This window comes from Tachypleus tridentatus, chromosome 13 (assembly GCF_004210375.1).
Source record: "Tachypleus tridentatus isolate NWPU-2018 chromosome 13, ASM421037v1, whole genome shotgun sequence".
Taxonomy (NCBI): Eukaryota; Metazoa; Arthropoda; class Merostomata; order Xiphosura; family Limulidae; genus Tachypleus; species Tachypleus tridentatus.
In genome coordinates this window covers 24,813,306-24,836,580 of record NC_134837.1, presented here as the reverse complement: position 1 = coordinate 24,836,580, position 23,275 = coordinate 24,813,306, and the positions used below count along the sequence as shown (strand labels likewise).

Here is a 23,275-nt window from a genome sequence, read left to right as displayed (position 1 = left end):
TCTTTCCTCTCTTTTATGTGAGACTTTTCATAAGCTGTCAACACACCTTGCATAAATATCTTACTTTTGTTTTTGTTTTTTGTTTGCCTTTGTGAAAAATAAAACAACAGTGGTGCTCTTAGGAAAGTATTTCAATTGGTTTGTTATAACATATCTATTAGAAAATCTCATGGAAAACTACTTAATATACTGTTTACTAAGGGTTTCACCAAATATTGTGTAATACAAACAGGGAACATGAATCAGCATTTAGAGGCATTCAGAAAGCATTCCAACCAAATTGGAGATCTAAAAGCCAATGAGAATTTTTACAGCAATAATGAGTTTATAAGTACATAATACAAAATATAAGCAAAAAATAGTTTGACCAGACTGATTCACCTGGACACACAAGAGGGAATCCTCAGTAGCCATGGCACTTAATATTTTTTCAGCAGAATTAGTGTAAATTAGTCTATGGAACCTTTTTGTCTTTTTATTAGTTATACTTTTGTGCACCAGTACTCATCATAATCTCTGCTATACTACTGTCAAATTGAATTGAAATTTTTTTAGGCGAGATTAAAGTAAATAAATCTCAGAGACCTTGGATATGGTCAATTTGATCAGTTGAAAGGGGGTTTGACCTCCTAAGTCCAAAACTGTAAATAGATTTCAAATTGATCAAGGGATGATAGAATTATGAGCTAAAAGTTTGTACTTTAAAATTCAAGAGCCATTCTGTGAGCTCCTATACTGCAGCTAAAGAAATCTACCTGTAACTATCTTTAATACTCTATCTAAATGTGGCTGAGAGCCAGTCATTTAATATATATGCTCATTAGGGTCCATATTAAGAATACACTTTCTGTATTGAAAGGGTGTCACTAAAACTTGTTGATTTCTTCCTTCTCACAGTACAAATACTTAATAAAATTGCATGAAACTTAGAAAAAGTTACTAATAGTGCTTATTTCAGGCTTTATAAAATTTGTTTAAGTTGCTGTTGTTATTCTATCATTTTTACGTCATGAAATTTACAAAAGTTTGTTGTGAGATATTTTTGGAAAAAAAACTTGAAATACTTCCTTTCAACTTGGAATTTCAAATTTCTTTCATATTGATCAGAAATCTCCACTGATTAATTTTTTTTATTAACACATATCTTTTGATTGGTTATTTTGGTGATATCAGTAGTTACAACTTTGTTGTAAATCATGAAAAATTACCATTTAAACTGACAAACATTTATTGATGACCTAGCTTCTGACCTTTCAAATCGGCATCAGGCTAGGCTAGATAACATTATTTTTGATCAAGGTCAATTTATGTTTACTAAATATAGTTTTGTTTTTAGTAAATAATAATTTATGGTAAATTTTACAATAAAATTAAAAAGTTAGAACTTATTTCATTGGAACACTTTGTCTTCATCTACCAAGCTCATTAAACATAACTAAGTTTACCTGATGTCATAGAAGAACATTTTTGTAGCTTTGACATAAATATAACTTAACATTTAAACATTTTCAAGAAAGAAAGTAATATTTAAAGAAACTATAAACAGATACATAGATCTGTGGTTTGTTCCTAAGTCAACTGAACTTTCTGTTAGATTCTGTTGGTTTTGTTACTTTTCCACAAAACCGTAAATTACTTCTGGTAGCATGTATATACCCTACATAAACAGGCTCTCTCAGAGTTTCAGAGCAGTCCTTGCTGCTTCTATATTTTGAGACCCCTGGCTATAATAAAAAATAAAAAATGATGAGACATGGAAACAAAATAAGATAATCATTAGCCCAAAAGAAAATTTAGACACGTTTTGAACATTTAATTTAAAAATAAAGTGCAGCTATAAGCTGAATGTCTGTCACATTTTGATCTGATTAGGAGGCACATAAAAACAAGTTGCAAAACTTAACAAATTTGAAAAAATAAACAATAAAAACAATAATAATTGGCCATATACATGAATGTAAGTAGTTAATAATTTACTATATCCAGTGGTCTTTAAGCTTTAACTGTACAATATGAAATGGTGAACTTATTTAATTGTTGTTCAGATTATTTGATGTAAGATCATACAAGGGTGGGAACGAGAGGTGTACTGATAAAATTAGTGCAAGAGAAGGTGGACTTGAGAAACAAGGTAGGAATAATTATATACAAGGGTTGGAATGAGAGCTGTACTGATAAAATTAGTGCAAGAGAGGGTGGACTTGAGAAACAAGGTAGGAATAATTATATACAAGGGTTGGAATGAGAGCTGTTCTGATAAAATTAGTGAAAGAGAAGGTGGACTTGAGAAACAAGGTAGGAATAATTATATACAAGGGTTGGAATGAGAGCTTTACTGATAAAATTAGTGAAAGAGAAGGTGGACTTGAGAAACAAGGTAGGAATAATTATATACAAGGGTTGGAATGAGAGCTTTACTGATAAAATTAGTGAAAGAGAAGGTGGACTTGAGAAACAAGGTAGGAATAATTATATACAAGGGTGGGAATGAGAGCTGTACTGATAAAATTAGTGAAAGAGAAGGTGGACTTGAGAAACAAGGTAGGAATAATTATATACAAGGGTGGGAACAAGATCTGTACTGATAAAATTAGTGAAAGAGAAGGTGGACTTGAGAAACAAGGTAGGAATAATTATATACAAGGGTGGGAACGAGATCTGTACTGATAAAATTAGTGAAAGAGAAGGTGGACTTGAGAAACAAGGTAGGAATAATTATATACAAGGGTTGGAATGAGAGCTTTACTGATAAAATTAGTGAAAGAGAAGGTGGACTTGAGAAACAAGGTAGGAATAATTATATACAAGGGTGGGAACGAGATCTGTACTGATAAAATTAGTGAAAGAGAAGGTGGACTTGAGAAACAAGGTAGGAATAATTATATACAAGGGTGGGAACGAGATCTGTACTGATAAAATTAGTGAAAGAGAAGGTGGACTTCAGAAACAAGGTAGGAATAATTATATACAAGGGTGGGAACGAGATCTGTACTGATAAAATTAGTGAAAGAGAAGGTGGACTTCAGAAACAATGTAGGAATAATTATATTATCAAGGGATGATAGCTTGTTGGTAGATGTAAACTTGTATTTTGGAATGGACAAAAAATTTATTTTTTAACTGACAAGTAGATCGTTTGCAGATGAAACTGCTCAGAGCTGTACACAAACCTAAATTTAAACACTTTGTGCATTTTTTTTACACTAAATAATAGAATATCAATTCTAAGATATTTTAGGTTGAAATTGTTGAAATAGATTTGGAATTATTATGTTACTTGAATTTTGAAATACTGATATACAGATGTTTAATCAACACCTGAAAGGTGCTCACCAGTCATAATTATCTTAACTCTTTTATCAAATAGCTAATTATGAATTTTATTAACTAAGATTGTTGAAGTGTATTTGATATTTTTAAAGTAATTTTTAATTACTTTTAAACTTTTTTTTTACCGATTTCTTGTCTTAGTTATTTGCTTTCATTTTCAACTTTGTATAGGTAACTTCATGGGTTATATATACTTGTTTCAATGCCAGTGTCTCACATGAAAATATATGCATTATGTCTAGGAATTCAATACTTCAAGCAAAATGTAAATATTACCATCTTAGAGGTCTTTTATCTCATTTATATAAACCATTCACAAAAATATCACAAAAAAGATTGTAAAGTATTTTAGGTGAACACCATCTAAAAGAAGAATCAGGCTTTAGGAAAAATTTCTCAACAACAGCTCATTTACATGCAATTAGCCAAACGAAAGTACAATCAAATGAACACAACTTACTTTTATATGTGGGATTTATATTTTATGAAAAAGCATTTGACTGTACAGAACACAGTGTAATATTAAATACTTTTGTTACAATAGGTGTTAGTCTAATATACATTGTAATAGTGAGAGATATGTACAGACACAACAGTAAAAAATACATCTTGATAAAAAGGTATCACCAGTGATAAAGATATAGAGAGGGGGGGAACAGGGTGATCCATTATCTTTGAAATTGTTTATAGAAATTTAGCAAGAAGTATTCAGACAAACTGAGCTAGTGAACAGAGGTATAAACACAGATAAGATATTAACAGATATAAGATGATGTAGCTGTCTTTACAAATTCAATAAAAAAAGATTGAAGTCCTATTAAACAGTTTGAAAGCCAGTAGGAAAAAAACAGGATTCAAATACATAAGAAAAACCAAATATGTGACCACCTATCATGACATAGATACCATTAAAATTGAGAATGAAGAAATGTAGAAAGCATCAGAGTACAACTATTTAGGACAAACCCTCAAAATGGAAATCACAACAGTAGAAGAAATTTTGGTTAGAATAAAAGTAACAAGGTGATGTTTTGATATTATTTTGAAGGAAACAATCATGAATCAATGTATATATACTACCAACCTTAACATATGGTGACCATATGTGGGCACTAATTAAATGGATAAGGAAAAACATAGAAACAACAAAAAGCTATGGAAAGAAATATACTTCATATAACACTACAAGACAGATGGAGAAATGACAGAATATAAAAAGCAACAAATATAATAGATGCAGTAAGCTTTATTCTGAGAATTGAATGGAAATGGGCTGGCCATATAGCAAAATATTTTGATTTTGGGTGGGCCTTAAGAACAATGGAATAGCAACCTGGGAGAGGCAAAAGAGAAGATGAAGGGATGATATAGTGGTAGAAGCAGGAATAAAATGGACACTTTATGTTAAGAATAGGAAATACTGGACTTGTCTGATGGAGAGCTCCATCTGATAATGGATGAATGCAGCTTATGTAGATGGATAGAACTTGTATCAGCTGGGTATGGTTTATGATGATTGCATTTACAAATTATTTACTAGATACAAACAGCTTTTTAACTTTACCCATTAAAAAATGAACTCAGAAACGTGCTTATAAACCTGAGTATAAAAAAAACTGAAATTTTGTCTGCTGCATATGAATTCTATTGAGGATTCAATTGTCTCTCACAGTAATAAGAAAGAAAATGAAACTGAAAGGTGCCATTTAAAATTATTAGATATAACACTCTGAGATACACATCAATGTAAATAATGGAAAAACTTTTTTTCAAGAAAATGGTGAATCCTGTGGAACCTTTATACCCAATTATCTAATATGAAAAGTTTATCCAGTGGTTTTTGTAGATAGTATTTTATTTCTGTCAGCATAATTCGTAGGTGCAGCAGTTTGCTTACAAACTTTTTACTTTCATTTTTATTGTATTTTGTGTAGGGTTTTGCTGAATAAAAACTTATGATACAACTTGAATTTTAATTCTTTTTATTACTAAATCTAAAGCCACCTAGACAGTAAAGTTCCAGGAGAAAAGTTTGGAATTGGAGGATATTTCTGTCCACAGTGTCACAGCAAGTATTGTGAGCTACCAGTAGAGTGTAAGGCCTGTGGTAAGTTTCTATTTTTGTTGTTTAGTAGTAATAGCTAATACTGTAATTATTTTATGTTGTTTTCCGAAACCAGCACAGCTGGAATTGACAGCAATCCAGTTGATACCTTAGGCAAATAACTAATTATTCATAAGTTAATAGAACAACAGAAATGTCTTAAATATTTCCATGGTATGAACATAATTTTGTACTTTGGTTGTTTCCAGACACTCTGACAATGTGTTTAAGACTGTAGAGATTTGTTTTTATCAAAGTTAGTATTGTTGAAGACACCTGCAGCTCTTATTAGATAATTTGCTGCAGTATGGATATTTGTTCTTCAAAAATTAGATTTATCCTGAGAAATATCTTTTCATATTATTGATAATTTAAAAAATTGGAAATACAAATTTTCAAAGTGGGCATTCTTTTTGAATGAATGATACAAAGTTTCTAAATATGATTATAAATAATTACTCAAAAATAGCTGTAAAGGAAGTTTAGGTATGATTTCATGGAACAAGAATTAGACTAATACCTAATAGCAGAGTAAATATAAAGGTTTAAGAGTTTCTGTTGTATGACTTCTGTAACTATTCCTTTCCTTTTCATGAATTATAAATTTATTTGTATGTTAAATTATATTCATTTTAAGGCTATATACATTTTTTGCTGTGAGATGTCATATAACTGTCTAAGCTTAGACAGATTAGAGAATGGTTGAATGGGTAGCAAAGAAAACTTTATTACACATTTAACACAGATGTACAATAATTGGGAAGGTTTTATCTCTTGTTGACGAGAAACCCACTTGAAGTAAAAATGTATCTAAGAACAGCTGGTATGGGTATTAACACTTTTACTAATAAAGCAGAGAACAACGTTTTGACCTTCCTAGGTCATTTTCAGGTTAACAAAAAAGAATGTTTTATCATTATTGGGTGCAGATACTTTTACCTAGGCACATAAATGTCAGAGATCTGCAAAACATATGAGATGAAATTATTATCTTTATTGCAACAGTACTTCTTTAGCTTAAGGATTTGCAGAATAATATAAAATATTTTTAATTCCAGACCTCGAAATCTGTAAGTCTGCTTGTCACAGGCCTAACATTAGTTAAGCCTTTATGAATTACAGACTATATTTGATAAAGGGTTAAGTTAATGTTGTAAGTTGTGAATGTTTTTTTGCTTTAGTTTAGATAGGGCTAAACTTTACCATACTTAACACTATTAATAACTAAACGTAGAGTTATTCTATGGCTTAATGTTTAAGCTTATGCCTAGTTTGTTAATTCTCTTTAGATCTTAATACTCAGTTTATTTGAGCTCCCACTCATTGTAGTGTTCTACTTATCTGATAAACCTATCTATCATTGTGCACCTATTGTTAGGAAGGTGGTAATCACCTGTTAAATTATTATTTGTGTTTATTCTGTAGATGCCATTGACTTTGAAATTTGATTCTTCGCAATCTGGCTAAAGAAATCTTTTTCACTTGCAACCAACTGAAATAATATCAAACTGTCATCCTAGTTGGTTTATATTTGTAAGGAGGTACTTCCTCATTCACATTTGAATTAATCTCCAAGGATAACTTGGTATGTACTGTCCTCAACCAAGCTATTGAGAAGATGAATACTTTAATCATGTTGATAACCTCTTTCTTGCTCTTTTCCTATAGTTCATGGAATAACTTACTCTCTAAATGTAAAAACACTTCACTTCTTTGGGATGTCTGTAACACATTTGACAAGCTTTAACCATACCCATAGGAATGCTGCTCTATAATATTGTCTAGAGTCCACAGTGAAGTAAATGTACAGTTAACCCATATGTATAGTTTAACCATACCCATAGGAATGCTGCACTATAATATTGTCTAGAGTCCACAGTCAAGTAAATGTATAGATGCTGTTATTCATGGTACAATACCACTGCACTAGTGTGTGCAATACCATTCTACTATCCCTAAGTTAATGATTCTAAATTCCATGCTTCCTGAAACGTTGTTTACTTGGGCGACCTCTGTTTTAAATATCTAACAGCATTCATAAATCTATTTTTAATTTATATTTATATTTACTAATAGATGTCAGGTTTACCTCATCTGCACTACTTTTTTCAGAAACAAAGGCAAGATTTACTAAAAAGCAAAATATGTTTAAACTTTTTTAGAACTTTTGCTGTCAATGCCTTGAGGCCTTTGTGTGATTGATCTATAGCCATTTGGTATAATTTTTATTATTCAGCAAAACAAAAGAATTGAGGAAATTCTGACTTTATGTAAATTAGATATTGTTCTTTATGATTCACTTCAAGACCAAGTAGCTAATGTTTAGTACTTAATATGGTTGTCCCTATTTTTGAACAACTTGCATTTAATAAGCTTAAACAAATCTTTGCCACAACACAGAAATATCTCTTCTTTTATTCCTAATTAAACATGTTATGGTGAGGGTACAGTTGGAAAGATCGTACTTTGGTTTAGCAAGTTGAAACTTAGTATTATTAGTTCCACATGCTACTATTATTACTTTTTTCTGTTTGGTATACCTTGTTTTTATTATTAGTTCATATATTCAGAAATCACTTATGTTTATTAGGTTTAAGTGCTAGCTCCACACATAGAAAAATGTTATGTTTAATAAGTTGAGACATTGAGTGAAGATCTTATTATTTTTTTGCATAGACTCAAATTTAATACCACCTTACATTCAGTTTTTGTTATATGTTTAAACTTGTCTTCTCCATAATAAATGTGTTCTTATTTGTGTTACAATATCTTTCATCTTCTCACAAAATAGCTTTTCTCAGTTAGTACTGAACTCTGTCAGTGCATGCTTTCCACCTCTTGCTTCTCCATGTCCACATGCAAATTACTATGCAGCAGCTCTTCACCAATAGGAGTTTGACAAAAACTCTGTTGTAAAAAGTGCCCCCTTCATATTTACACTTGTTAATCACTTTTTCCTTGGCAGTGATGCTTGTTTTTGCTCATGAATTCATCAACATTTTACTTTATATTGCAGATTTAGTTTTTCTTCAATGTTTCTTTACTTTTTTGCATTTTTGAATTGTGAAATGTTGCTTTTTCTAACTTTTTTTTTGTTTGTTTCAAGTTTGGAATTGTCACTATGCATTCATAGTGGAATTGTCACAGCTGTTACTACTGCTGTGGGTTTCCTGACTAGTACTACCATGTTGATTACTTAATTATTGGTTGAGAACATATCAGCAACAATTTTATGAGAAATGTCTGCGTTCATGCAACCTATACCATCATGCAAGGAATATCCTGTCCTGCTGCTCCTGAGGTATCTGACAGAGAGAACAACAATTTAAAAATCTCTTCACCTTTCCCTTGATTATGCTTCTCAGTCATGAGTGATATTGGAGGATTTACCCAGACCTCTTTCACTCTTTCTTTGTGGAATTAATTAATCAGGTTTGTGCTGTCTTATCCTTATCATCTGTTTCCTATGATTTTCAACCTGCTCTCCTTGGTGAAGAATATTTAGTGTTCCCTCCCTCACTTGATGTTGGAATTTATGCCCAGCATTTTGGGCATTAGCTTTGGTCACATTTAGTATGGCTGGTCTGTCTGAATATTATACTGATGCATTTCATTTATCTTCCTCATCTTACCTTGATTTCCAACATTTGGAATATCTCATTATACTGTGGGGTTTGAAACCTAATGCATTGATGAATTTCTGACAAATTCATTTTCCCTTATCAGACTGATGTAGTCCACAATGGTACATGCGTTATCGAAAAGGTGCTTGCTGGCTCAGGGAATTCAGTTATCCCCCCCCCAGTGTTCAACCCATTGTCGGTCCCAGCTTTTGTTCATTCAGTTGTAATCTAGTTGTTACTCAACGGTGAGGATTACAGCAACAGTGATTTGACCCAGAGTTGAAGCCAGGATTTTCCATTTTCAACATATGTGGTCTGGCCCTTCACTTCTATTGCTCTCCTCCACTATCTCCTCATCCTGTTGCTCCTTCACCACCAAGGGATCCTGTTTCTTGCCAGCATCTATAGGAGAAAGTTTGGAACATACTTTATAAAGAAACCATTGAACTTGAGGAACCCTTTCAGCAGGTGTTTTACTCCCATCTGTTAATCATATCCAAAAAGACATGAGATTCGTAACCAATTACAAAACAGTTTCTTGGTTGTACCTAAATTCATGATGGAATCTTAATTAACCCTTCAGTGAATTTTCACTCTAGGTTGTGGATGACAAAAGTTAACATGTTGGATGACTCTTTACACATTCCCATCTCCCAGTCATCCTAGTATTTCCTGCAATTTGGTTATAAAGGGCATGTTCATCACTTTTGGGCTTTACCATCTGACTTGACTTTGGCTCCTTGTGCCTTTTGCTGAGCATTTAGGTCATTTGCTCAACTGTTTTATGCCAGAGGCTTACATTTTTGCCCTTACATGGATAACTGGCTACTTTTAGCTTTCTCTTAGGTTGTATCTGCTGTTCATACTTATTTTATTCTTTAAGAGGCTGTTGGAATGCATTGGCTCATCAAGTCGGGGAAGTCATTTCTTACACCTGTTTGATATATGATTTATCTCAATGTGTTTTTCAATTCCCTTATCACTTAGGCCTAGCCTTCTCTTTGTTTGCAAGATGTGGAACATTAAGTTTACAGAATATTGGTTACTCTCATTCCTACTGCAGAAGAGATGTGAGCTTTTCTAAATGCTCTCATTCCTCTTGTTTGCACCCATGTGTATCACCTTCAGTGGGTGTTACTTAACCAGTGAAGCCTTGTTTGGGATTCTGTAGATGCTCTAGTTACCCTGACTATCCAACTACTGGCAAACTGTACTTGGTGGTTGGATTGGATCAATACTACCACATGAGTTTCTTTCACTTTCTCAACAAGATTGTCATCTTTTTTACAGATGCCCCCTCGGTGTGGATTCCTGTACATGGTGAGGGGTCCTCCCAGGGACGGTTCTGTTCTGTCTGGTTACCTTCTCTGGGATCTGCCACATGTTTGCCATGCATGGCAATCTGTGAAGGGGAGGAGAGGAACCTGGTGGTTGAGGGGTCCAACCCTAACACACCACTTTGGCCTCGAATTCCTGTAGACGGGCAGCCTTTGGGTGGCCCCCCTTGGGTCAATCGGCTGGTCCACTTGGACTAGAGTCAACCAAGTACCAGTGTTGGAAGTTCTCAACGGGTGTTGTGGACATTGTGCCTGATGATGGTGTTTGGGTATAGTGCTCATGAAACCCTGGCATTGCTGCATTGTTCTTGCATGACATTGTAGTGCGTCCCTTTGTAGGGCTCCATGGTGGGTGGGGTCAGTGGGTACCAAAATTTTTCTTTTTTCCTATGGATCCTCCTTCAAAAAATTTAAATAAAATAGTGAAAAAACAGTCAATAGGTAAGCAACCACGTCTTGAAGACTGAGCAGCAATCTTCAACATCTGTAACACACATACCTTGTTTTCTTATATTACATTCTCTTTCAGAAAAACCTTTAGGGCAATTGTCCTCCTTTTTTATTCAGAAGGGACGAGAGGGTCTTGCTGGCTCTCCAAAGTCAGTAATGAAGCTTCAATCTGGAGACATATTAGTTGAAACATCCACAACCCACCACAGTGAACTCCTCTTGAATTCAAAGGCAATTGGGGATATACCTATTGAGGTTACCCCTCATGCTACCTTGAATTCATTACGAGGAGTTATTGTTGAGAGGGATTTGAAGAACATCCCTGAGATTAGAGATTCTCGCTGGTTTCTTCACTCAAGGAGTTTCTGCAGTGAGATGCATCTCCACTTGCAAAGATGGAGTTACACTGCCAACAAATACCCTCGTTTTGACATTTACATCATCACGTGCACCTGCCACCATCAAGGCAGGATATGGCTACACATTCCAAACCCTCTCCGATGTTTCCAGTGTCAGAGGTTCGGCCACCCAAAGACATCATGTCGTGTTTCCTTTACATGTGCTCGTTGTGGTGGCAAGGACCATGATGCCTATGAATGTGACATGGACCCACATTGCATCAACTGCAATGGTTCTCACCCTTCCTACTTTCGTTCTTGCTCAAAATGGTTGGAGGACAAAGAGGTGCAGCGTTTGAAAATGATTCATAATAATAGTTATCTTGAGGCTCGGAAATTGCTGCCCGCTACTCCATCTTGGACATATGCTGCTGCACTTCATTCCATAACTACAGTGAGAGTGCAGACAGATCTCTCTGTGCCTCCAAGAGAATCGTTTTCAAAACAAATGAAAAGCCTTTTGACCTCCATGGTTAAAAAGGTTGATGTATCGACTTCCACACCCATCTCTGTTCCTCCCAAACATTCCAACAAACCTCAAGATCCACGCCCTTCAGTTTCAAATGCAGGCATTTCTTCTGATACATCTTTTTCTCCCACCCCAAGAGGCAAAACAATCATTCGTTCGCGTCCTCATTCACTGGAATCCCCTTCCAATAACAAAGACCTGCCCAATCGACCCAGGGCAGGATCCATGGAGGTTGATAGACCTCCTCCGACTAAGGACAGTAAGGAAAAAAGACGTGGTCGTAAACAGAAGGTTTCTCCAGCCACTTTGCCTACCCATCATTAAAAATGGTCACCTTGATACAATGGAACTGTCGAAGTTTACGTTCTAATCTGGCTGATATCAAAACACTGATTGCTTCCTACCATTCTGTATGTCTTTCCTTACAAGAGACATTTCTAAATCCTGCTGATACAGTCACCATTCTGCAGTTTTCTCTGTACAGAAATGATAGGCTGTGTGATGGACGAGTACATGGAGGGGTGGCACTATTGGTTGATCAGCATGTGCCCACCCTGTCTTTGTCACTCAACACACCCTTGGAGGTCGTAGCCATCCGTGTTTCCTTGGTTCATACCATCACTGTTTGTTCTCTCCACCTGTACCCTGGAGAAACATATGATCAATCAGGCTTTGATGGTCTCGTTGAACAGTTGCCATCTCGTTTTCTACTCCTAGGAGATTTTAATGGACATCATCCCTTCTGGGGAAGTGCTGTTATTGATGGGAGGGGTCGCTCTGTAGAGCGTATGCTCTCTGATCACAATCTTTCTCTTTTCCATACTGGTTCTTCCACTTATTTTCATGCACCTAGTCAGTCTTTTACCGCTATTGATCTCTCAGTTTGCTTCCCTTCATTATTCTCCCATTTTTCACTAGGCAATGATCATTTTCCAATACTTTTGAGAGAGACTGGCTGTGGTCGATGCCACCCTACCCGCGTGCCCTGGTGGAAGCTGGATCAGAAAGGCTGGTCCACTTTCACTGCTCTTGCAGAACTTGATCCTGCCATCGTGAATCAACCATTAATAGACGACTCTGTGGCAGCAGTAACTGGCTGTATTATACAAGCAGCTGCTCAGTGTATTCCTGAAACCTCAACACGTTTTCCATGATATCCTCATCCGTGGTGGAATCCTGCTTGCCATTTAGCATGGAAGGCTCCAAAACGTGCCTAGGATACGTTTCGTAGATATCCCACACATTTTTGAACTGTATCACTTTCCAATGGGCTCGTGCACATGCTAGGTGGGTAAGATGTCAAAGCCAGAAGGAATCTTGGATTAAGTTCACAACTAGGATATCTTCTACCACTAGTTCCAAGGTCATATGATACAGGATTCAAAAGGTTAGTGGGCACTACAATTCTGTCCCCCTCTCGATCTTACTCTGATGGTCAGGAGGTGGCTAATGTCCGGAGCATTGCTGATACTCTAGGTGAAAGCTTTTGCCAGGTATCTAGCACTTCTGCTTGTTCCTCCACCTTCTTGGCCATCAAGACTCGGGCAGAGCATTTACCTCTTTCCTTTCGAACTGACTGTCTCTTTGACTGTAATTGTCCCTTTACACTGGTGGAACTGAAAATGGCCCTTCATCTGTCTGGCAGTACATCTGTTGGACATGCTGCACCATCTATCTCCTGCTTCTCTTGATGTCCTTCTAATTGTCTTTAACCGGATCTGGTAGGAGAATGTTTTTCCTGATGCCTGGTGCCAGGCTATTATTTTACTTTTCTCTAAGCCAGGGAAAGATCCCAAGGTTCCTTCAAACTACTGTCCAATTGCTTTGACGAGCTGTCTCTGTAAGACCTTAGAAAGGATGGTTAATGCTCGTCTTGTTTGGTTCCTTGAATCAAACAACCTTCTCTCGCCCACCCAGTGTGGGTTCCGACGACAGCACTCCACTACAGACCACCTAATTTGACTTGAAACATTAATCAGAGAAGCCTTTCTCAAACGCCAACATCTTGTATCAGTATTCTTTGACATTGAGAAGGCTTATGACACAACATGGAGGTATGGCGTTTTGCGAGACCTCCACATGTATGGGTTACGTGGCCATTTACCCATGTTTATTGAAAAATATTTAATGGACAGGAGATTCCAAGTTCCTGTGGGTTCGACACTTTCCGTACTTTTGTACAGGAACTTGGAGTCCCTCAGGGCTGTGTTTTGAGTGTCACACTTTTCAGTATAAAGATAAATGCTATCACTGAACAACTCCCTCTCACTATTGCGAATGAGCTGTATGTCGACGACTTTCACATCTCATGTCAGTCATTGAACATGAGATATATTGAGCGGCAACTACAAACTGCCCTCAATCGTGTACTGAAGTGGACTATGGCAAACGACTTTAAATTCTCTCTCTCTAAAATCGTTAGCATGCACTTTTGCCGCCAACGGGGTGTTCACCCTGATCCTGAACTTCATATCAGTGATGTTTTGCTGCCAGTGGTTCCTGAGACCAAGTTCTTGGGCTTATCTTTGACCATAAGTGGATCTTTATACCACACTTAAAGCAGCTAAGAGTCAAATGCACAAGAGCACTGAACATCTTCTGTGTCCTCTCTACTACCCTTTGGGGAGCAGATCAATGTTCTATGTTAAAGGTATATCGTGCTCTTATTCGATCAAAACTCGACTATGGATCAGTGGTCTATGGCTCTGCCAGACCCTTGGCCTTAAAGTTGCTGGACCCCATTCATCACCAAGGACTTTGACTCTGCACTGGGGCTTTCCAGTTGGACAGTGTTATTGGTGATGGTGACACTGTCCACCTTGATAAAGTTTTTAATTTTTTAATGGCCATTAATCTTTTTAATCTCATTTAAGTGTTTGATATTTATTCATTACACCTTTTTAATTGTGGTTCCCTTTTCACAGTTTCATTCTCTCTAGTTCAATTTGATATTGAAAAATGGCCAGAACATTAAATAACTCGACACCAGGACTGGAAAGACCAACATCAGGTGACTAATGCTGCTGTTTTAACTATCCGTTTGAACTACCCATTAGTCGTCCTGGCAAGTTGTTATTCCAATTTTGCTGCATGTCTTTTAAACTTTTATTACTTTACCCTTTGGTACTGGCCATAATGACACATAACCCGGAACCAGGACTGGAAAGACCAACTTCAGGTGACTGACGGTGGTTCTAGTACGTCTGTTAGTCTTCCTGGCGTGTTATGATCAATACCATTCTGCTAAAGAAGTTCTTTACAACTTTCTAGATTGGATGTCAACATCGGTTTTATGCAATTTTCTTTTTTTTATTTGCTGTTTTGTTTTTACCTTTATTTACTTTTACAAATTTTACTACATTTACTTTACTTTTACCTTTTTACTGGACATGTGGCTACTCATTATTATGATTTTGCTGTATGTCTTTTAAAACTTTTATTATTTTACATTTTGATAATGGCTGCTATGACACATAACCCGGAACCAGGACTGGAAAGACCAACTTCAGGTGACTGACGGTGGTTCTTGAACTTACCAGTTAGTCTTCCTGGTGGGTTATGATCATTACCATTTTTCTAGAGTAAGTACTTTACAACTTCTCTTACTCTGCTTTCTCTCTTACATTGTAAACTAGGTGTCAACATTGGTTTTATGCTTTTTTTGTTTTTCAATGATGTTTTGTTTTACCTTCATTTCCTTTTCTGTATTTTACTACATTTAATTTATTTTTACCTTTTTACCAGATGTTTGGTGCAGATAGCCTAGCTGCTTTGTGCCATAAAACACTAAATCAATCAATTAATTTACAGATGCTTTTCTTTTGAGTTGTGGTGCATATTTCATAGTTCAAGAGGTTTCAGGTCATTGCACACTGGCTGAATTGTCTCTATGTATTAATATCTTGGAGTTGCTGATGGTTCATTTTGTTTATCATTTCTTGTTGGATTTTTGGGTGCACTCAGTGATGGTTCGTTCTGACCAGTGATGGTAGTGTCTTATATCAACAGGCAAGGATGTACTTGGTTATGAGCTCTTTGTTTCAGAATGTTGAATCTCCTCCACTGGGCCTACAGTTATCACATCAGAATGTTAGCATGCCATTTTACAGACCTCATGAACTTGGTCACAGGCCAATTACCTTGGCCCAACAAGATACTTCCAACAAAGTGGTCACTAGGTTTGCAGGTTTTTTGTGAGTTGTGTGCTCATTAAAGTTTTCTAGAGGTGGGTACTTTTGTTGCACAACTTCTTCATTTTTTATCTCCCATTCCTCATCCTTTGGAAAAAGCTGTAGATGCTCTCAATTAAAAATAGAAGGGATATTGTCTTATGCATATCCTCCTATTCATCTTATTTCCAGGATTCTTCATTGATTCAAACTACTCTGTGCTGTGTACTCCTAGCAACTCTGTTTTGGCCTGTTTAGATGTGGTTTATACTTCTGCACAGGCTTTCAGTGTCACCTCACCTTCCTTTGCCATTGTCTCCTGTTCTTCTTTGTCAAATTCAGTTGGACAAGTGTCATCTGTCCATTTCCACCCTTAGGTTTCACATATGGCTTTTATCTTGTACCTCCCCAGACAATCTGGATTTTCAGGCACATTGCTTCATTGATTGCCCGTCCTGTAGGACCCTCCTCCATGGCAGTTTATCAGAACAAATGGCATACTTTCCACTGCTGGTCACTCTGCCTGGGACATTGTCCTTTACAATGTTCCTTATCACTTGACCCTATGATATGGAATTGTCTTTTTTTTCAATTGCCAGCATTGGACAGTATTGTCATGTATTTTCAAATTTACAAAGTTTAACTGTCTTCTTATCTCCCATGTTGTTTTTTGTTATTTTATTTTCCTTTTTCCTTGCCCTGGAATCTCATTGTTCTTTACTATCTCACTCATCCTCCATTCAAATCTTTGTTTATCTTCATGTTTCTTGTATCATCTTTCTTTAAAACCTCTATTGCTCATGTTATTGGTTTGGCTTGTGACTAGCAGAGGTCTGAGATCTCTGCAATTGATTTTCACAGTGTGCTGATCCATGGTTCCTATGTTTTCATCTTCTCTGGCTGTTTATTTTTATCCAAGGCTTCTGCTGTAAGTGAGGGTAATTTCACTTGTGACCCCTCCCAAAATATCCTCCATTTCCAATGTTGATGACTTTTCTGATCTTGACCACCTCCCATGTCTTTTCTGGACCCTCTGATGGTATCTTCCTTCCAGAATTCAAATAACTGTTTGTTTATTTTGTGGAATCCTTCTTTGTCTCAGGACCTCTCTCCCTTATGAGTTGAATTTATCAGTTATTTAGGCTAGTGTATTCTTCCCTTTTGTCTGAGGAATGTTGCCTTTTTTGGTATTTACTCATCAAATCCATCACCTCACCATGTTTCTGACTTCTGATTTCCCTCTTTCTTTGGAGATCGTCATTGGAGCTGTTATGTGGACTACACTTCATACCTTTGTTTCTCATTATTTACATCATTTGGCTGTTTCTTGATCAGTATTTGTTTTTTTACCTCCAGGCACCATCTTACACACCATGGTGTTTTTATTACTGGTATGGACTGTGTGTTTCTTATTTTTTTATTTACAAGGACATTTCTTCTATTGTATTTTAGATCTCACTCTGTAGTGAGGGGTCTATGATCAAGTTTTTTTTTAATCTGTACTTTTCATCTTGTGACCATGTTTAATGTCCATTATATTGTTGCTTTTCCTACTCTAAACCTCATATACAATTTTAAGTGCTGTTTGGTTTTAGTTGATCAACTTTGTTGACTTGATAGCTGTGCTTTTCAAAATAGGTTATTTCAGTCACTCCTTGCACAGTTTCTGGTGATATGATCTTCCAGATTTCTAATGCATTTTCCCTCCTTTCTTTTAGAGGAGTGTGGGTGTTCTTGCCACTAGGATGGTGGACTGCAGAAGCTTGTTCTCCAGAGTGATGCATCATACCTCTCCATTGAGTGTAAGACATTGGTATTCTGTGGATGTTGATGGTGTATAGCACTTTCTACTGCAGACCTGATGTATAATTCCAGATGCTGCCAGGTTTTGGTTGTAGCACTATGCCATGTTTATACATGTATGTGTGTGTGTGTAATATGGCAGATTGCTTCTTCTAGCTGTGGCATTATTCCTTCCAACCATCCTTTGAATATACATTCTTGATAGGTATGGTGTTGGCTAGAGGTCATCCAGTTATGATTAGAACCGTGTGTCGATAGTATGATGCCCTTCCAACTGTGGACTTATGTAATTTCCAAATACCTCCATATTTTGGTTGAACCACTTAGTGACCTTGAGATGTTCCTCCTATCTACCTATCCTCCTTCAGATGCAATTCTGCAGGGTCAGGTGTTGGTTGGAGGTGGTTCAGATAAGTAAGTCTTTACATGTATTGTGGCTGGTATTTTTCCTCCTACCATGGAATGGATGAGAATTTCCAAATACTATCAGGTTTTGGACTGGAGATGCACCCAAGATTTGTAATGTATCTTCCAAGTGTCTTTTGGATGTTGAATTCTAGTGGATATGATGTTGGTTATTGCTAGATATAGCACATGTATTCCCACTTGTGAACACTTGAGTACTCTCCTCCTATCATAAACTAGAAGAAATATGCCAGGCTTGTGACCATAGATGTCATCCCACCTTCCTATAACCTGCTGCATATCAGTTTATGGTGGATCAGATGTTGGTTGGGTTTGGAAATGCATGCAAATTGAGATGGATTTTGATACAGAAGCTCTTCTTCCTTACTTATTTCCATTTTGAGGTAAAGAGGTTGGTGATCCTATGCCTACCACAGAACTGGCATTCAATCACAGATGTATCCAGGCATTGGATAAGGTAGAACTACCATTACAGTCTGTCATGCCCTAATCACTCAACACTTAGGGGCCCCATGAATAGTTAATACATATTATGGCATTCCTTCATGTTTTTTTTTTTCCTGTTATGCTTGCACCACAGACATAAAAGTGCAAAAAGTATACCTGGATCAGAGGTGCAGTATTTTTTATTTTTGGTTCCACATCTTGTGGTCTCATTTTTGGGCACTTCCTAAAGAAGGATCATTTTTTTACAGGTCCTCCACTTGTTCAATGTGGAATTCTAGCTTCTTCTTTTTTTTTTGAGCAGAAGTAAGATATCATATTGGAGTCACTCAGTTGGACAATATTGAAATCAGGGGTTTGATTACCCTTGTTGGACACAGCAGATAGCCCAGTTTGGCTTTAAAACACACAATGACATTGGAAATTAACATATTCCTAAACTGAGTATTTATTTCTAATATATAATTATCTCTCTCTCTTACATTTCTCACCCAGTTCCCAACTGCTGGTGGTATGTTGTGTGTAGGTCCTATGAACAATCTTGAAGTGATTAATGAGTGGAAATGTGGAGAGGGCACTGCTTATGATAGAGGTTGTCTCACACTTCTATTGGTAGAGAGCTGCTGCATAATCATATACATTTGAATATGCAGAAGCAAGAGGTGGAAGGTTAAAGGCTAGCATTGAAAATTTGTGCCAGTAAGGGGCATTAATAATTGAGAAAAGCTATTTTGTGAAAGGATGTAAGTATCTATGAAATATACATTTTTAATTTTAGAAAATATTGACTTTTAAATTATATATCCAGACTCAGAATGAGCTCACATTTATCAAGATTCTAGTCCCATTTAATAGGTTTAAAATTTCATGTTAAATTTTCATTTGACAAAATCTCATTTATATTTAATTTGTTTAGTTTTGATATATTTTGATAAAATTTGTGAATTATCCTTTGTTGATTAATTTAAAGTGTGTTGCTCCATGTTTAGCAATACCAAACTTCTGTTCAATAGATTTAAATTTTTCATTTTCTGTGTACTTTACCAACTTTACTTTTATGTACCAAACTTAAATATTATCTTTGTATAAAAGTTAATATCATTCTATTGCTTAATAGATTTTATTTTTGTGTTAGCCCTCACTTACCATTTAGCAGTATTTTACTTAAAGGGTTTAGCTTTTGTATTGGTTCTACATTTGGCAAGATCTTAGTTTGCTTAAATAGGTTTAAACGTTTCAGAAGTTCTAACTGCTGTTTGATATATTTAATTTTTGTGTATGACTTACAGTTTGTTAAATCTCCATCTTATTAAGTATGCTAGAATTTTATGTTTTCCATGTGCTGTAGTAGATCGCAAAACTGTTTTTAGTTTAAAGTATTTGATTTCTTTATTACTCAATCTTACTTCTGTTTAATAGGTTTAAACTTAGTTTCGGCACCACATTTAGCAAGATCTTATCATCATTTATTCCCACTGGAAGATTTTAAAGAAGTGAATGTAAGCAATCTTACTGATTCTGACTTGAGGTAAGCAGGTGTAATATATGTATCAGTGAAAGGTGTTTGAAATATTTAATTACATTTAACCATTTCCCATGTTTAATGTATTGTTTCATATCTTCAGAATTTGGTCAGATGTTCTATGATTATAATTAACCCAAAATCCTTTTAAAGTTTAACTATGTTACTCGGTAGTCATTCTGTGTTTTCTGTATTTTCCTAAATCATGTAAATTACCAGTTTCTGACATATACACTAGATCTAGTAGTTGAAAGACTGAGCTACTTTTCATTATCTTTAATCCAGTAAAATAAAAATGATAATAAATTGTTTTACATAAATAAGTTGGATGAAATCTATGACAAAAGGTTAGCTTGTGATTTAATCTAAGGATAGAACGATAGAATTGTTTTAAATATTTACTATTTGACCAACAGTACTTGTTTGTTTGTTTTTTCCTACCATAGGTATTGTTATGGATGTCAAGCTTTGTTTACAGAACAAACAGTAAGTATATTTTTTTACATAAGTTTGATTAAAGTGAGGATACCTGTTTTGTCACTTCAGAACTGTTTACTCATTTTTGAGTATTTTTGATTCCTTAAGTTTTACAATATTATGCTATTGTATTTTTAGTCTTTATATTAAGTTAACTTCAAAATATAATATACTTTGGCATAAGTTATTGTAACCTTTATTTTTCTATTTTTAAACCTTTCCAAGCTGGATTAACACCAAGGCATCATGTCTGAATTCTTAAAAAAAGAAATAAATAAACAGTGTTATATTGAATATTTTGAAAATATATTGTGACATTAACCTAAAAACAATACAAAGATTAATCCAATCAGACATTTTTGTCAAAATTAACACTAACTTCTTCAGTTATTAGCGTGTTTTTGTACATAAGAATAATTGATAAAAAACAGTTTAATTGTTGCCAATGTCCATTATTTTCTGTTTTTCTTCATTAACCTTAAAAATATTAATTTTTTGAAATAATTATTTATTGAGGAATATTCCAGTGTTACTTGCATGCTTCAAAATACAACAGCAGAATACATCTAATAAAGGTAAAATATTTTGAGAGCAGATCATTTGCAGTTTTTAGGAAATACAATTAAGTTTGATGTATATCTAATACTAGAAAGTGTTTTACCCACAACAGTAATGCCCTGTATATTTCTTTGCTGTAAATCATGAGATAAGGTTTCTTTGGAAAATTGTCTCATATTTTCTTGTGAAGTTTTTCCCAAGCTGGCAAATGTTTTATTATAATTTTTCAGCTTTTGTTAGCTTCATCTTGTTTATTATCTTGTTCCAATACAAGTTAGTATGTCCAGTTTTATCACTGTAGCTCTTCAAGATTGGAGGATTCTCTTTACTAGCCACAGCTTTTACTTTGATGATGTGGACATTGATATCTGTTAGCATGGGATATAGCTTTGTAGCTTATAGTTGTCATAAGTCTTTTGTTGTTTGAGATTCTCCACTTTCTAGGAGAAAGTTGAATACTCTTTTCTTCAGAATGTCACGTTCCTTGGCTGTTTGTCATTCAATAATATTTTTATAAAAATGTTTATCTTCAGAAAGGATATTCAGACTCCCTCCAGCCACCTATTAAGTTTTTGAGCCATTTTACAAACTGAATTAGTGTAGCTTGCTTTTATATGTAAAATAGATGTTTTCTATTATGTGATTCTAATTCTAGTATTATTTATACACAAATAATGAGATTGTTACTAAGTTACATACATTTTGATAACATCTAAATGATAATCTGAAGAAACCTGATTGAATGTTTCACTTAAGTGCAGATGTATTTGTTATACAGCTAGAAAAAATTGGAAAACATATGAAATAACCTATGCAATTGAATACAGATCACTATTCTGATGTAAAACACACATTTTGATATTAGTCTCTGCTTTCAAATGAATTGAGGGATTTCAAAAAAATCTTTTTGGATCCAAAAATATGAGCCATATAATGACTTTTGGTTTGGTTTGTTTTGAATTTCATGCAAAGCTACATGAGGGCTATCTGCACTAGTCATCACTAATTTAGCATTGTAAAACTAGAGGTAATGCAGCTAGTTATCACCACTCACTGCCAATTCTTGGGCTACTCTTTTACCAATGAATAGTGGGATTGACCATCACATTATAATGCCCCCACAGCTGAAAGAGCAAGCATATTTGGTGTGATGAGGATTCGAAATCGCTATCCTCAGATTGTGAGTCAAGAGCCTTTATCACCTGGCCATGCTGGGCTGCCATGTGATGATAAAGACACAGTGATAAATTTTTAATTGTCATGAACACAACAAACACTATTTCTTCACCATAGGACAATTTCATCAGGCCAGAAATAGTCAAATTCACATCTAAGGAACATTTCAACAAATGTTCATGTCTTTGAACATTATATTATTATGAAATAAGTATTTAATGTTTTAACATCTGTTTAAATTACCAACATACCAACCTCATTTTGCATAGTAATATCACTTCCCTCTGTTAAGTCATAATGCACATAGTTTGATTTAAGTGCATAATTCAACACAATGAAAGAAAAATCAGAGACATTAATGACATGAGAAAAACACGTAGGTACAAGAAATCTTGGTACAAAACGACGAAAACTATAACCTGAGCACTTTCAAAAGGTGGACTTTTTTTTCTTCAAGGGCAAAAGGGACAATTATACAACAACTGAAAAATTAAGAAACAAAAGCTGAGAGATGAAGTATCTGTTAGATTTTATTTTCTGTAGTTTGTGAAATGCTTGCTTTTTAGATAAGCCAATCTAAACATAAGCAATAAAAAAAATTACTCAAAGTTGGTTCATTGAATTGTTCTTATTAGGAGCAAACAATTGATCATGCTTATAGTAATGAACATCGAACTAAAAACATTCAAGAGTGCTTTAGTCAGTCAGTAATACTTTGTTTTTCTATTATTTTTTAGTCAGAATGTAAACTACCACTAATATTTTAGAGTTGTGCTATTTTAGAGTTAGATTTTAGCCACTCAGTAATATCAAGCAATTATTCTATTTTGTAGTCAGAATTTAGCCAGTCAATAATACTTTGCAGTTATTTTATAATTTAGTTGGATTGATTATTTTAGGTGACTATCCATTACCACAATGGATATTACAGATAAGAGTAATTGAATGTGTTAGGTAATTTCAAAGTAGTTGTTACTTTTTATGAAGAT

General features: G+C 35.0%; 1 protein-coding gene across 1 annotated transcript in view; it reads left to right on the top strand.

Moving 5' to 3' along the window:
* Ssl1 (general transcription factor IIH subunit 2 Ssl1) overlaps nt 1–23,275 on the top strand; it is a 78,938-nt gene that overhangs the window by 54,895 nt on the left and 768 nt on the right. The window contains exons 11-13 of the mRNA XM_076475329.1: nt 5,331–5,437; nt 19,973–20,081; nt 20,522–20,561. Coding sequence (XP_076331444.1) covers nt 5,331–5,437; nt 19,973–20,081; nt 20,522–20,561 — 256 coding nt within the window. The remainder of the gene's footprint in view (nt 1–5,330; nt 5,438–19,972; nt 20,082–20,521; nt 20,562–23,275) is intronic.